Source organism: Taudactylus pleione, unplaced genomic scaffold (assembly GCF_031769625.1).
Source record: "Taudactylus pleione unplaced genomic scaffold, aTauple2 ptg000223l, whole genome shotgun sequence".
In the NCBI taxonomy this organism is placed as follows: Eukaryota; Metazoa; Chordata; class Amphibia; order Anura; family Myobatrachidae; genus Taudactylus; species Taudactylus pleione.
The window spans coordinates 4,691,352-4,708,968 of NW_028284625.1; the positions used below are offsets into that span (position 1 = coordinate 4,691,352).

General features: G+C 44.5%; 1 protein-coding gene across 3 annotated transcripts in view; it reads left to right on the top strand.

Moving 5' to 3' along the window:
- Window positions 1-17,617, top strand: part of CFH (complement factor H) — a 695,946-nt gene that overhangs the window by 638,968 nt on the left and 39,361 nt on the right. For all 3 annotated transcript variants that reach the window (XM_088478854.1, XM_088478855.1, XM_088478856.1), the window contains 2 exons: window positions 2,467-2,640; window positions 14,392-14,589. In XM_088478854.1, coding sequence (XP_088334980.1) covers window positions 2,467-2,640; window positions 14,392-14,589 — 372 coding nt within the window. The remainder of the gene's footprint in view (window positions 1-2,466; window positions 2,641-14,391; window positions 14,590-17,617) is intronic.

Sequence of the window (17,617 nt, forward strand, 5' to 3'; positions counted from 1 at the left end):
ATTACTGAAACTTTGCCATTTCAAAATGATACCACCTCTTCACCTGGGTTGTAGTAGGTATTACAGCCGGCGGCAGCCCAGCAATGGTGAAAATCCTGACCGTCAAAAGGTATATCGCTAACCTAATTCTATCCCCTAACCCTGCCTTAGGGGTGCCTAACCCTTACCTACCCCCCAAGTGCCTAAACCTAACCCCCCCTTTCCTGCAGCCTAAAACTAAGTCTCCCAGGGGGGAGCCTAACCCTATCCTCCCCCTGGGGGTGCTTAACCCTAACCCCCCTTCCTCAAGCCTAAACCTAACCCTCCCCGGGGGTGCCTAACCCTAAGTCCCCCCGGGAGCCCTAAAACCTAACCCTACCCCCCCGCACGGCTGTCCGCGCCCGGCGCCCAGCTTACCTTCATTCGGTATGCTGGGCGTCAGGCTCCTGGTGTATGGATAATGACAGGCATCGAGTTTTCAAAGCCTGTCATCATTAGTACCATGACGGGATTAGAGAGTCGGGAAGCCGGTAGTCGGCATTAGACCATCGGCTTCCTGACTACATCCCCTTCACCTGCCCTCTACTATGGTGGCCTTTCCTTCTAGCATACCCCCAAATCCCAGGACCATCATGGTTGTGGAGTCAGAGTTCTATTTTGCTCCTTCTGTACCTTTCAGGTCATTCCTCCCGAACCATCTTTCTCCTTCTCCATTTGAGATCCACTCCATTTGTTTATTCCATCCTGTCCAGATTCATATTTCTACCATCTATTGTGCCCTGTTGCTGCTCTCTAAATTCATTTATAACTTCTCTAACTGGCTTACCAACTTTTTCTTCACAGACCTCCTCTCGTTCTTCCTGGGAGACATTTATATCATGAATGATTATTCCACCAACTCTGCTGTTTGCAAGCTCCTCTCAGTCCCTTTCATATTTGGTCTTGCTCACAGGACCTCTACTCCTTTCCTTTAACATATCTCATCACTTCACATACCCCTCCTAAGGCTATTTTTACTAGACACAATCTTCACAACACCAGATTCTCCTCCACAATGGACTCTTCTTTCCCTATAAACACCTTCTCTTGCCTTCACCAGGCTGTCTCCCACTAAAAGTGTATAACTGTCTCTACTGTGGACCCTGCTGCTTTAGCTGTTGCTATTAGCAAATGATGGTCCTTTACTCAACCTTGGCACTCTACTCTGATCCACTGTCTCCACAAAGGCTGCTGATTGCCTCTTCTAGACATTGCACTCTCACTGACTTCCTCCATTTTGGATTGACTCTTTCTTCTTACACCTCTGTGTTATCACTTTTTATTTTGTTTTACTTCATATCTCCCATTACCTCCCCTTACTGCAACACTCACCACATTTGATATACATCTGGTTGGGTAGAAGACTTAATTTGTAAAAGTGGGTAGTATTGCTTTAATGTCAGGCTGGTCAAAGGGAGAGAGGTCTCACTGCAATCCAGAAGGAGATCAGCACAAATCTCTTTATTGAAGGTCATTATATTCAAGGATCCTGGTAAGCAGCAATTAAGCAATCACCAGCAGTAATTCCAGATGGCTTTAGTAACAATAACAGGTAAAAGAGAGAGGCACAGGGTTGTAAGACAATCTCTCTCTTATAAAGGCGCTTCACGCCTACACTAATGGGGGAGGGGGACTAGTGTCCTCTTCCTCAAAGGGCACTTAATGTCTAGTTACGGTGGTGTTTCTATCGATAGTTCTAACGTGCTATTAACAATGAATCTAACTGAATACATTTGAAATTGTTTCTTGCAGGCTATTCCATCATTACAATTCTGTTTAATCTTTCTAAACTGTGACTTTAGAATGTTAGTTTACATTTCTTCAAATGTCCAATGCTAAAAACTATTATTGTACACTAATTTAATTACATTATTCAAATTTATATTATGTCCATTTGTACTCAAAGTAAGATCTAGAAACTCAATATGCTTGTTATTGTTATATCACTGTGAACACCAAATTAAAATCAGTGATCTTAACTAGTCCATAAAACTCTAGAATTACTCAAAAATTCCCTCTTATACCATAATTATCTCATCAGGATATATTTTAAATAATTTAATTTGAAGGCTAATAGGATTATTGTTAAAATGACCATTTTCTCCTATATATCCAAATGTAAATAATCAAAAATCGATATTTTAAATAAAAAAAAATAATTAAATTGCTGTAGCACAGGTATGTATGTATAAATCTTTACATTATTGGCATGGTAAATTAAGGACATTTATGGAAATTTGTAATAGACATGAGAATAAAAATAAATTTCACTTCTCTTGTGAATACACTTATTGGACTGTAAAATTAGCAATTTGCATTATTAGTTAGCAAAATACATACTGTAGGTCTGTTAAGTATCAATGTTTATAACTAGACTTTTTTTGTTTTTTAAAATCACATTGTTTTATATTTTTGTAAAGTTAAGCATCTTTATTGTATTTTTTCTAGAAAGTTGCAATGCTCCCAATATCTTAAATGGTAATCCTAAATCTGAACAAAGCAGTTATGACTCAGGATCCTCTCTGGATATAGAGTGCAAGAAGGACCATATTCTGAGTGAGGACATAATTGTGATATGTGACAATGGTCAGTGGACTAAGCTACCAATGTGTGTTCCTACCCGTAAGTATAAGAATATAACAATGTTGATGAACGTGTCCATCGTTTAATGTGGGTCTCAATATTTCTGCATATAATGCACTTTAATTGAGATGTTTATAAACCGAAAGGGGATTGCTATATATATTCCTATGTGTGTGAGTGCTGAAACACCAATTAACCACTAAAGTGAATAACTTGTTCTATGAGCAAGTGAATGAGAGCAACTAGAAGGTGATACAGTTTAGAGATAGTAATATACCACAGAATTGAATGTGAAATCCATATGAACAGTAGAAAGAAAATGTAAGACAATATATCTGTGTTGTAATAACATTTATTATAAGCAATACTACATGGACACTCTGGGCCCGAATCAGACCTGGTCATGCAGCCGTACACATCAGAGTATGCAAATCCTGCGATCGCACGGCAAGACATCAGTATGCCCACTATGTCTTAGTGTGCGATCGTGGGCTGCATTAAAGATGCCCACCAGCCAGTCATGAGACGCCCCCTTTCTCTTTGCAACCTACGTCATCTCTAGGAAGTGTATAAGACAGTAACATCAAGTACGATTGGAGGCATACGCAGTGCTTGTGGTCAGTGGTGTAAGTTCATCCCAGACGCAAGTTATAATTTGCTGCCCCCTCTGTCACAGCCGCTGACACTGTAATGTAGCAATTTGAATGCAGACAGGCTATAGACAGAAGAAGGCGGCAGCTTATGGTCTGACATGGAGATCTCCACTAGTGTATGGTGACTTCTCAGGTGCCGGGAAGGGGCGCCATGTATTGGGCGGCCGTGACGGTATACTCCGGATATATAATTACTGCCCTAAGTGGGGTGAATATGTTGTGGACAATTGAGGAGGTGCCCCTTCAGATCTGGAGCCCGGCAGCAGGCGCCTCCATTGTCTCCCATAGTTCTGCCCCTGCTTGTGGTTGACCCTACCCTACCACAAGCACTGCGAGTGCTTCAGTGTTTTTAACAGCCAGGTGATGTGTACAATGACGCTGCATCTTAATTATGCATGCCCTAAGCACAGCGTTTTGATGCTCAGGCACGCCTGCATTCGCACCACTACACCCCCCTTTTTAGAGACCTTCCCCTGTCACCATCCACAAACGGCACATTCTGTCACTCAAACTAGCAGGCTGTCTGTGTAATGAGCGATCACTTCCCGATCACTAGGACTGGCTCGCGCACGCACACTGCATCCTTTACGCATGTGCAGAATGTGAAAATCAGCCAGCAGTGTGCGGATGCAGCCTAGCGACCAGGTCTGAATCGGACCATCTGTACGCAGTAGTTTTAAAATCAGATTTTCTATCTAAGGTACATATTTTCTACTTTATTTTATATCACAGGTTTAAAACATATTGGTTATTACTAAACAGGTTGGATAAAAGTTATATTTTATTGACAAATCATATTTGTGCACCACAAAGGACAAATCTTTTTTGTATAATTTTTTTTGTGTTTTGTGTTGAATTTGTCAGTAGTAGCACCTCCTATTAGTGTATATGGATTGTCACAAAATAATGAATAAATAGTGGCATATCTATTTACATGAATATTTAGTATCATGGATACACCTTAGGCAATACAAAATTGGCCATGACCCATAAATAAGAAGCAGGTGAGAGCTTTCTTATGATTCACAGGGTTTTATAGAATTTTATTACCCATTTTGCCACAATTGCTGTCTCTTTGTCTGACCTTACCAAGGGTAAACAGTCAGTTATGGTTAAATGGAATCCTGAGGCAGAAAAGGCTTTTCAGACAATGAAGGTTGTGTTGTGCATTTGACAAGTTTTGATGACTCCTCACCTTAAAAATTAATTTGTCACATGCAGACAGATGAATCAGATGTAGGGATAGGTACTGTGGCAGGAAGAAAATACCAATAGGTTGGGTACAGGCACTGAAGTGGGTTGTTTATTCCAAGCTCCTACTAGATGAGGGCTAGTCAGTCCCATACATAGATAAACATACAAAAAACAAGAATGAATAGTAGCGCTTTGATGATGAGTGATCACAAACAGAGGCCCTGATTCAGAGCCGGACGCTATTTGCGGACGGTCGTTCAGGAAAAGGGGGTGGCTATTCAAATTAACCTTTCGCTCTTTGCGGTCTGTTGATGCCTCCATGTCTGAACAAGCGAACAAAACATGCGGTCGTTTCTTTAAAAATTACGCCCCCTGGCCGCTCGCACCATACGTCATGTCCGCCATTTAATAGATTAATCGAGTACATCGAACAGCGTATGAACTGCTCGCTATTCTTGTGGCTGGTTTTTCCTACCGCAATCTTGCGAGCAGTTCTGGCTATAAAATAACCAAGTGACGTGGTCGATGACGCTGCTGTTTTAATTATGCACACCCTAAAAACGCCCGTTTTGACGTTTAAGCACGCCTGCGTTCTGATTTCCACTCCCCGTTTTCAAGCACCTTCCCCTGTTACCACCCACATACGACTCCTCCTGTCACTCAAAATAGCAGGCATTCGCTATTTAGCAAACACACGATTTTCGGCCTCACTGACTGGTTCATGCATGCGTATTACAATCCGTACGCAAGCGCAGATGTGTTAACATCGCTCTGAACGAGCGAACGGCCGCTTACGAGTGGCTCTGAATGAGACCCAGATATCTAAAGTTTCATGAACAATATATGTTACTTTAATATAATAAAATCCACTAAAATCAATTTTATTGCAAATATGATTGCAAGCCAATATTTCACCGGGATTGTGAGTCCACACAGACACAGTACCTGTTCCTATAATACTCCTGGATTATTGTTTAACCATAGATGGCAATAATTACCACTTGCATAGGTTGAAAATGGGATTGTCCAGTATGTAATAACCAGATAATAACAGATAACACTTGCATCAATCATGGGTTGGACTGTCCAAAGTATAATTACCAAATCCTTGTACCAATGGGGGCAATACTCCTATTGACATATAGAATCCATATGTTGCACTTGGAGCCCTCCAAAGATTGGACCTCTGTTTAGGATCCAGGATATGGAAAACAGGATAATTCCAAAATGATCCCAGTATGGGTTAAATTCGGTAAGCTGGTCCAGGGTAGTTTGTAAAGCGGTATGCTGTGTGTGGAGTCACTGGGCAGGTGAGGATGATGTCCTGGTGGAATACTAATGTGTGTCGCTGCACCATAGGACAACTTTTTCAGCTTTGATAATTCATAATTTTATATAAAAAACAGCTTGATATATAGGCAACTTAATGCTTGTCAAAAATAAAACTCCTACAGAAACATTAAGTTTCATTATTTTAAATCCTGTAGTGCTGACATTTAGTGTAATATATATATATATATATATATATATATATATATATATATAAAGATGAAGAAAGTGCGGTACTCAGAGGATTTAGTATGCAAACAAGGATTTTACTCCTGTGGTCAACGTTTCAATGCGTTAACATTTTCGTCAGGACAAGATATATAAAATAGACTCACCCTTTATGTGTTCACCCTTCACCACACTGGGACGCTGACTCCAGCTGGTCCAGACAGGGGTCACGCTCCTGATGACATCACCACAAGTGCTCCCATCACCATAGTCACAGTCAATGTGACTGCTGACTAACACAATTTAAATAACAATGCATATTAGTATTAAAAGCTCTCTAAACTGAGTGTATCCAATAGAAAAGATAGATAGAAATCAGATTGTTAAAAAACGTTTCTGCAAAAGTAACTCGTCTATGCACAAGTGTAATAAAGCCCTATCAGCCAGTACATAATGCCAATATCACCATCTAATGGCCAGAAAAAAGAGTTGCAGGCTGAGTACATAATATAACACATAGAAGGTGGAATACACAGAGGATCCAAGAGATTGAATAATATAAAATATAAAAGTGGTATTTATAAGAAGCTCTGTAATCCAAGGGACTCGTTGAGTCCCTTAGGTGTCAGGGAGTCCAATCGGAATATCCAACTGGATTCCTTTTGCAACAATAATTTTTTACAGTCACCACCTCTTGACAGGGGAGGTATGTGTCAGACTAAGCCCTCATGCATGATTTTGTCATTCATTTCCTTACATTTCTTGGGTAAAAGAGTTTGTTCCCGTGAAATACCCAAAACTTTATTTCTAGCCACATTGAGTATTACTGAATCATAGCCTCTTTCAAGACATTTGTTATACATAATGTTAATTTGCTTTGTCAATTCCGACTGTTCACTACAAATTCTATGGACCCTTAAAAATTGAGAGTATGGAAGACTGTATGTGATGGATTTAGGATGGAAACTGCTAGGTACAAGTAATGTATTGCAATCAGTATCTTTAACAAATAGTGTGGTCTGTAATTTGTTCTCCCTAATGTATATAGTTACACCTAGGAAATCAATCCTGTCCTCACATATCTTGTATGTGAATATATGAACACTATATGGTAACAGAATTTCAGAGATATTAGTTGCATGCATTTGCAAATACATGGGATGCTGCTAGGCCTCTTCAAGGCTTCTCTGTCACTAGCAGTCCCTCCACTAAATGGTTCACGTCCGGGGCGCAGAGCACCCCAAATTAAATCCAGCCCAGGACCCCCCCAGGGCATCACACGAAAAATGGAAAAAGAGTGACAGTGCAGTGTAAAGTAAAGATGTGTGCGAGTAATTACTAAGTGTTAATGTATGGCAATTAAAGCCTCATAATAAAGGCACATATATATTAAATGGCAAATGTAAGGCCTCATGATAAAGGCACCATACATAAATTCATCCGATTTGAGAGCCAGCTTACCTGGGAGTCACCCCTGGGAACTCCAACTAGCACTACTAGAACCAGCATGCCCTGCTAATGCTGGCTCATTCATGCATCTCATAACCACAAACAAAAAAATGGCAGCTGCTCAATCAATCTGGTAGTACTTTTTCATGTGCATGAAAGGGAGGGGTCATACCAAGTAGAAAAGAGAGGGGGGTTTAACCCCCTATTGTTCCTCAGCACACTACACACTGTTTGTTTATTATTCATGTAAATTTTCACATATATTTTAACCACTTAACACTTAGTAATTACTCGCACACTTCTATACTTTACACTGCTCTATCACTCTTTTTCTATTTTTCGTGTGATACCCTGGGGGTGTCCTGGGCTGGACTTAATTTGGGGAGCTCTGCACCCCGGACGTGAACCGTTTAGTGTAGGGACTGCTAGTGACAGAGAAGCCTTGACGAGGCCTAGCAGCATCCCATGTATTTGCAAATTCATGCAACTAATATCTCTGAAATTCTATTACCACATAGTGTTCATATATTGTTGCTGGTATGGTTCAGTGTGCTGAGGAACAATAGGGGGTTAAACCCCCCTCTCTTTACTACTTGGTATGACCCCTCCCTTTCATGCACCTGAAAAAGTACTACCAGATTGATTGAGCAGCTGCCATTTTTTTGTTTGTGATATTGTCAGGTTGAACGTAATCGGGGATGAAGGAGGGAGCCTGGCACTGAACGAAATAATTCTTGATTTCGTTCAGTGTTTGTGCTCAGTGTTGTTAACGACACTGAGCACACCTCAGCCGGGGACACACGGGACAATTTTGTTCATGGAGCGAATCATCCCGTGTGTATGCACCTTAACACCACCCCCACTACTCACTCCCAGCACCACTAACAACACCCGCACTACACACTCCCAGCACCACTAAAACCCCCACTACTCACTCCCAGCAACACTAACAAAACCCCCACTACTCACTCCCAGCACCACTAACAAAACCCCCACTACTCACTCCCAGCACCACTAATACCACCCCCACTACTCACTCCCAGCACCACTAACACCACCCCCACTAACTCCCAGCACCACTAACACCCCCACTACTCACTCCCAGCACCACTAACAGCACCACTAATACCACCCCCACCACTCACTCCTAGCAACACTAACACCACCCCCAATACTCGCTCCCAGCACCACTAACACCATCCCCACTACTCGCTCCCAGCACCACTAACACCACCCCACTAGTTACTCCCAGCACCAATAACACCACCCCAACTACTCACTCCCAGCACCACTAACACCACCCCCACTACTCACTCCCAGCACCACTAACACCACCCCACTAGTTACTCTCAGCACCACTAACACCACCCCCACTACTCACTCCCAGCACCACTAAAACCCCTACTACTCACTCCCAGCACCACTTAAACCACCCCACTAGCTACTCTCAGCACCACTAACAACACCCCCACTAGTCACTCCAAGCACCACTAACACCCCCACTATTCACTCCTAGCACCACTAACACCACCCCCGCTACTCACTCCCAGCACCACTAACAACACCCCCACTAGTTACTCTCAGCACCACTACCACCCCCACTACTCACTCCCAGCACCACTAACACCACCCCCAATACTCACTCCCAGCACCATTAACACCACCCCCACTACTCACTCCCAGCACCACTAACACCACCCCCACTACTCACTCCAAGCACCACTAAAACCACCCCACTAGTTACTCTCAGCACCACTACCACCCCCAATACTCACTCCCAGCACCACTAAAACCACCCCACTAGTTACTCTCAGCACCACAATCACCCCCACTACTCACTCCCAGCACCACTAACACCACCCCCAATACTCACTCCCAGCACCACTAACACCACCCCCACTACTCACTCCAAGCACCACTAACACCCCCACTACTCACTCCAAGCACCACTAACACCCCCACTACACACTTCCAGCACCACTTCTCCTTCCCAGCACCACTAACAACACCCCCACTACTCCTTCCTTGCAGCACTAACACCCCCTCTACTCACTCCCAGCACCACTAACACCTCCACTGCTCACTCCCAGTCCCACTACCACCACCCCCATTACTCACTCCCAGCACCACTTACAACACCCCCACTACTCCTTCCTAGCAGCACTAACACCCCCCCACTACTCACTCCCAGCACCACTAAAATCACCCCACTAGTTACTCCCAGCACCACTAACACCACCCTCACTGCTCACTCCCAGCACCACTAACACCAACCCACTAGTTACTCTCAGCACCACTAACACCACCCCCACTACTCACTCCCAGCACCACTAACACCACCCCACTAGTTGCTCTCAACACCACTAACACCACCCCCACTACTCACTCCCAGCACCACTAAAACCCCCACTACTCACTCCAAGCTCCACTAAAACCACCCCACTAGTTACTCTCAGCACCACTACCAGCCCCACTACTCACTCCCAGCACCACTAAAACCACCCCACTATTTACTCTCAGCACCACTACCACCCCCACTACTCACTCCCATCACCACTAACACCACCCCCAATACTCACTCCCAGCACCACTAACACCACCCCCACTACTCACTCCAAGCACAACTAACATCCCCACTACTCACTCCAAGCACCACTAACACCCCCACTACACACTTCCAGCACCACTTCTCCTTCCCAGCACCACTAATAACACCCCCACTACTCCTTCCTTGCAGCACTAACACCCCCTCTACTCACTCCCAGCACCACTAACAACACCCTCACTACTCCCTCCTAGTACCACTAACACCTCCACTGCTCACTCCCAGTCCCACTACCACCACCCCCATTACTCACTCCCAGCACCACTAACAACACCCCCACTACTCCTTCCTAGCAGCACTAACACCCCCCCACTACTCACTCCCAGCACCACTAAAATCAGCCCACTAGTTACTCCCAGCACCACTAACACCACCCCCACTGCTCACTCCCAGCACCACTAACACCACCCCACTAGTTGCTCTCAACACCACTAACACCACCCCCACTACTCACTCCCAGCACCACTAAAACCCCCATTACTCACTCCCAGCACCACTAAAACCACCCCACTAGTTTCTCCAAGCACCACTAAAACCACCCCCACTACTCACTCCCAGCACCACAAAAACCCAAACTACTCACTCCCAGCACCATAAAACCACCTTACTAGTTACTCCCAGCACCACTAACACCACTCCCACTACTCACTCCCAGAACCACTAACACCACTCCCACTACTCACTCCCAGCACCACTAACACCACCCCACTAGTTACTCACAGCCCCACTACCACCACCCCCACTACTCACTCCCAGCACCACTAAAACCACCCCACTAGTTACTCCCAGCACCACTAACACCACCCCCACTACTCACTCCCAGCACCACTAACACCACCCCCCTAGTTACTCCCAGCCCCACTAACACCACCCCCACTACTCACTCCCAGCACCACTTCTCCTTCCCAGCACCACTATCACAACCCCCACTACTCACTACTCACTCCAAGCACCACAAACACCACCCCCACTACACACTCCCAGCACCACTTCAACTTCCCAGCACCACTAACAACACCCCCACTACTCCCTCCTAGCAGCACTAACATCCCCACTACTCACTCCCAGCACCACTAACACCACCCCCACTACACATTCCTAGCACCAATAACACCACCCCCACTACTCACTCCCAGCACCACTGACACCACCCCCACTACTCACTCCCTGCACCACTAACACCACCCCACTAGTTACTCTCAGCACCACTAACACCACCCCCACTACTCACTCCCAGCACCACTAAAACCCCCACTACTCACTCCCAGCACCACTTAAACCACCCCACTAGCTGCTCTCAGCACCACTAACAACACCCCCACTAGTTACTCTCAGCACCACTACCACCCCCACTACTCACTCCCAGCACCACTAACACCACCCCCAATACTCAATCCTAGCACCACTAACACCACCCCCACTACTCACTCCAAGCACCACTAAAACCACCCCTCTAGTTACTCTCAGCACCACTACCACCCCCACTACTCACTCCCAGCACCACTAAAACCACCCCACAAGTTACTCTCAGCACCACTACCACCCCCACTACTCACTCCCAGCACCACTAACACCACCCCCAATACTCACTCCCAGCACCACTAACACCACCCCCACTACTCACTCCCTGCACCACTAACACCACCCCACTAGTTACTCTCAGCACCACTAACACCACCCCCACTACTCACTCCCAGCACCACTAAAACCCCCACTACTCACTCCCAGCACCACTTAAACCACCCCACTAGCTGCTCTCAGCACCACTAACAACACCCCCACTAGTTACTCTCAGCACCACTACCACCCCCACTACTCACTCCCAGCACCACTAACACCACCCCCAATACTCAATCCTAGCACCACTAACACCACCCCCACTACTCACTCGAAGCACCACTAAAACCACCCCTCTAGTTACTCTCAGCACCACTACCACCCCCACTACTCACTCCCAGCACCACTAAAACCACCCCACAAGTTACTCTCAGCACCACTACCACCCCCACTACTCACTCCCAGCACCACTAACACCACCCCCAATACTCACTCCCAGCACCACTAACACCACCCCCACTACTCACTCCAAGCACCACTAACACCCCCACTACTCACTCCAAGCACCACTAACACCCCCACTACACACTTCCAGCACCACTTCTCCTTCCCAGCACCACTAACAACACCCCCACTACTCCTTCCTAGCAGCACTAACACCCCCACTACTCACTCCCAGCACCACTAGCAACACCCCCACTACTCCCTCCTAGCACCACTAACACCTCCACTGCTCACTCCCAGTCCCACTACCACCACCCCCATTACTCACTCCCAACACCACTAACAACACCCCCACTACTCCTTCCTAGCAGCACTGACACTACCCCACTACTCACTCCCAGCACCACTAAAATCACCCCATTTGTTACTCCCAGCACCACTAACACCACCCCCACTACTCATTCCTATCACCACTAACACCACCCCCACTACTCACTGCCAGCACCACTAAAATCACCCCACTAGTTACTCCCAGCACCACTAACACCACCCCCACTGCTCACTCCCAGCACCACTAACACCACCCCACTAGTTACTCTCAGCACCACTAACACCACCCCCACTACTCACTCCCAGCACCACTAACACCACCCCCACTACTTACTCCCAGCACCACTAACACCACCCCACTAGTTGCTCTCAGCACCACTAACACCACCCCCACTACTCACTGCCAGCACCACTAAAATCACCCCACTAGTTACTCCCAGCACCACTAACACCACCCCCCACTACTCACTCCCAGCACCACTAACACCACCCCCACTACTTACTCCCAGCACCACTAACACCACCCCACTAGTTGCTCTCAGCACCACTAACACCACCCCCACTACTCACTCCCAGCACCACTAAAACCCCCACTACTGACTCCCAGCACCACTAAAACCACCCCACTAGTTACTCCAAGCACCACTAAAACCACCCCCAGTACTCACTCCCAGCACCTCTAAAACCCCCACTACTCACTCCCAGCACCACTAAAACCACCCACTAGTTACTCTCAGCACCACTAACACCACCCCACTACTCACTCCCAGTACCACAAAAACCCACACTACTCACTCCCAGCACCATAAAACCACCCTACTAGTTACTCCCAGCACCACTAACACCACTCCCACTACTCATTCGAAGCACCACTAACACCACCCCACTAGTTACTCTCAGCCCCACTACCACCACCCCCACTACTCACTCCCAGCACCACTAACACCACCCCACTAGTTACTCCCAGCCCCACTAACACCTCCCCCACTACTCACTCCCAGCACCCCTTCTCCATCCCAGCACCACTATCTCAACCCCCACTACTCACTACTTACTCCAAGCACCACTAACACCACCCCCACTACACACTCCCAGCACCACTTCTCCTTCCCAGCACCACTAACAACACCCCCACTACTCCCTCCTAGCAGCACTAACATCCCCACTACTCACTCCCAGCACCACTAACAACACCCCCACTACTCACTCCCAGCTCCACTACTCACTCCCAGCACCACTAACAACACCCCCACTACTCACTCCAAGCACCACTAAAACCCCCACTATTCACTCCTAGCACCACTAACACTCCCACTATTCACTCCCAGCACCACTAACAACACTCCCACTACACACTCCCAGCACCACTAACACCCCCACTACTCACTCCCAGCACCACTAACAATAACCAACAACCTGCACTACTCCCACCATAACTAACAACCCCCCACTACTCACAGCATCATTAACAACCCCGCACTCCACCCCCAGTAATCTCTGCTTCAGTAACAATACCCCCGCCCCACTCCCAACATCATTAACCTGCCTCCGTCGCTGTCAGTCTATTTTATTTAGGGGGGAAGCAGGAGGGCCAGCGACCAGTGGTGAATCCAGGAAGTGCCACTCCTGGAAGGACATCTAGCTGCTGCCGACAGGAAATATGCGCCCAGACGCCGGGCTGCCTTGTGCCAGCTGCGGGTGCGTGATGTGACATCATGATGTTACCCTCATGCTCATAGAAGCCCAGGAAGGCTGGAAGGAACTGCAGGAGGCAGCAGAGCCGGAGATGCTGTCATGTCGCCGAGCACCATGTACTTGTTCGGAAACGCAGTCTAGGAGCAATAGCCTGCTAAAGGCGGTTAGATAGTGAGTGGTGGTGCAGCGTACCGGTGGCCAAATTCTTAATGGTACATCGCCCCCAAGCTTGAAACTTTTAGAAAAAAGAAATAAATGTTTACTGCTGGAATTGCCGGTATGCCATACCGTACTTTGAGCACTGTATACAATCATATATATACAATCATATTTATCAACAATTATGTATTTTTATGTTTCTTTCAGTGCAATGTAGAATTTCTACAGAGGAGATGGACAACAATAATGTTATTCTGACATTGCCTGATGACTTAACTAAAACCTTTGATCATGGTGCAGAAATATCTATTACCTGCAAATCAGGAACAAAACGTCAAAATCAACTCTCTTTGATGGCTTTGTGTAATAATGGAACCATGGTATATAAAAGATGTTTTTCTGGAAGTAAGTATAATTTTGTTTATTCCAGAAAAAGTAAAGGTAACCAAAAGGTAACCGGAAACCACTGCTGACAATAGCTATATATTATTTAGAATAAACATTTGATTTCTCAATATCTAGCAGTGTTATTCAGGATACTTAAAACATATTTTAACAATTATGCCATAGAACAGGACATACCATGTGACTGATAGCACTGTCTATCTTGGAGCATATGAAGAATACTTGTTCCAAGGTTATCTGCATTATCCAGTTGGGTTCAGATTTATCAACGATTGATATTCTTGTTATCAAACATTATTAGAGAACAACAAGTAGTGCAATTAGCAATTATACTTTAATAAAAAATGCATATATACATAGTACACAAAAAAATACATTACACATAAAACTGATATTCAATACAGCACCAAAAAACACTCAATGATTCAATCATAAAATTCCAGTTCTTAGTGTTTAATAATATGATTTTAATCCTTTAGAATCACAATTTTAAAAGTCCGCCCTGCACTGACCAAATAGCTGATATGTGTCCTTAGTATTATAGATGAATATATAGCCAGGTTATGTGCTTATCTCCAACCTCCCCTTTACATGTAATGAGAAAAGTCCCGTGATCCAGACCACAACCCACCGGGTTCAGTGGCACTACATATTATTTGCAGTCTTGAGAGTAGCAAATACTCTCTAAAGACTTACAGTATTAACTTTTTGTATCTGGAGGCAGACATATTTACAGTATGTGTCTAAATATGTGGATATTTGGGCAGCTGTTACAACAATGCATATATGTTTGACAGGTTCTTATCAATATTGGAACATTTTGGTGTTTATATCTTATGCACATTTCTTATTGTGCATTCATACTGAGATAGATGCATATATTAATTTAAGACCAACCCTGCATTATCTTTGTATATATAGGATAAACTGTATCATTTAATTTATTTACTGATATTTTCACCCCAGTCTTTTTGTGGGCTATTATCATCTCTACCCTTAAGAAACTGAATCAGAACTAAAAAGAAAAAAAGGGATTAGAAGAGATCAAATTAAAATTTAATTGTACACATACACAGTGAGATGGGATTCATTTGTAATGCATAACAATTAAGTTATTTTATTTTCTGCTATATTACCTTTAATATTTTTTCATCCAAGAGTGTGCCACAAAGGGAGTCTTCTTTATTTCTGTTTGTTAATATGTAAAACTTGACTGACTCTGTGGTGCACCACCAAGGTGACACACCCAGGAATTTCATCCTTCAGTTGTAACATTTTGGCTTCTCCTAATAGCCTACGCTTGTTTTTGCTAGTGCTGAACCCCTATCATTTGCTCCCTAATAGTTGGGTGGTTGGACAGAATCCTAAAGTATATAGCCATCTTAAGGGTGAAAAAAGTTCACATGTTTTCAGGACTAATAAGGAGAACATTTCCCAGAGTTGCTATTTTTATTTGTTGCTTTCTATATGTAATATTTCCTGAAATAATATTTGCAATAACTAGATGTTCATCTGTTGTTTTTATTGTGTACATTTTTATTTGTAAATGGAAAAATATACAGTAGCATTTTTAGAAGATGGGTTATAAATAGGAACACACCATTTATATGCCTTATAAAAACACTTTAAGATTTGTTATTTAAAAAACTGTAACAGTTAAAGTAAAAGTTATAAAAGTGTAATATGAGTTGAGCCTCCTAGTTCGCTTTAATTCCTAGGAAATAAAATCATGAATGTTATTCTGAACAGGAATCTAATAGGCATACAGTAATTTCTGTGCTTTGTCACATACAAGATAGGTCCATATCAGGATTATTTATTTATTTTGTAAGATTTATTTTATTGATTTTCAAATAACCATAAAGACAGAGCATTACTGAAATGAGGGCCTGATTCAGGTTGGTTTGCAAGGCTGCGTTCGCACACCCCCACTCACTGTGAAAATATGCTAATGGGTGCAATCGCACGGCAACTGCAGCACTACCCCAAGATGCCCACCACTGTATAAATCCACCCACTTCCCATGACATGCATACGTCATATGTGCATATAAGCACTATCCTTTTTACTACAGACTAATCAGACAGGTGATATCAGGGATACGTAGGCACGGGGAGCCATACGGAAAGGGACCTCACATAGGGGTTACCTTATGTCACCTGCACCTTGACATAGGTGTCTCACCTATCCAGAGACACCTTTCGTAACAAGGACCCTGTAACTTTGACCTAGGAACACGTAGACACCCATTGGTGACCTACGGAAAGAGGCACCCTAAAGGAGCTCTCTTATCCATCTACTAGTGTCACTGCTCAGGAACTTCATCCCCACCTATGGTGTTGAAATTGGACACCTGCTATATTGTATATTTTATAATAACAAGCGACTTCTTGAACTCTTTTTTCATTTTAATAAATCCATATAAAGTTATTCGCATCTTGTACTCACTACTACACCACTGGACATAAAACGTTCCCACACACCATTAGAGCAGGTTAGCGCAGGATACTACTATTTAATTTATCATCCGCAAGTCAGCAAAAACATCGGTAACATCGAACCAATACGCACAGTTGTGGTTGAACATGACCTGCCACACAAACTTCTAAACTTCCTGTCGCCAACTAGATCTGTGACTGCATATACAATCACAGGGGCTTAATTATGCACGCCCCTGTAACGGCGTTCAAACGCAGAGGCATGTCTGCGTTCACCCGACCACCCCCCCCCTCCCTTAGGGCCGTATTCAATTTGAGGCGAAATGTCGGAATCGGAGATAATTTATCGCCGATGACATAATTTTTGCCTATTTGAATTATCCCCATATTCAATTTCAAAGACTTTTCGTCGGTGCGAAAAGTCTTTGTAAAAAAACGGGGATAACTTTTCACCATGTTTAACATGGTGAAAAAAAGTGCAGAATTGGGGTTTAGGGGTGCAGGCTTAAAAAAATTAGCATGCACCTCTGGGAGTATCATTTAAAAAAAAACTGTGTCAAAAAAAGTAAAAAATAAAAAATTGGGACACC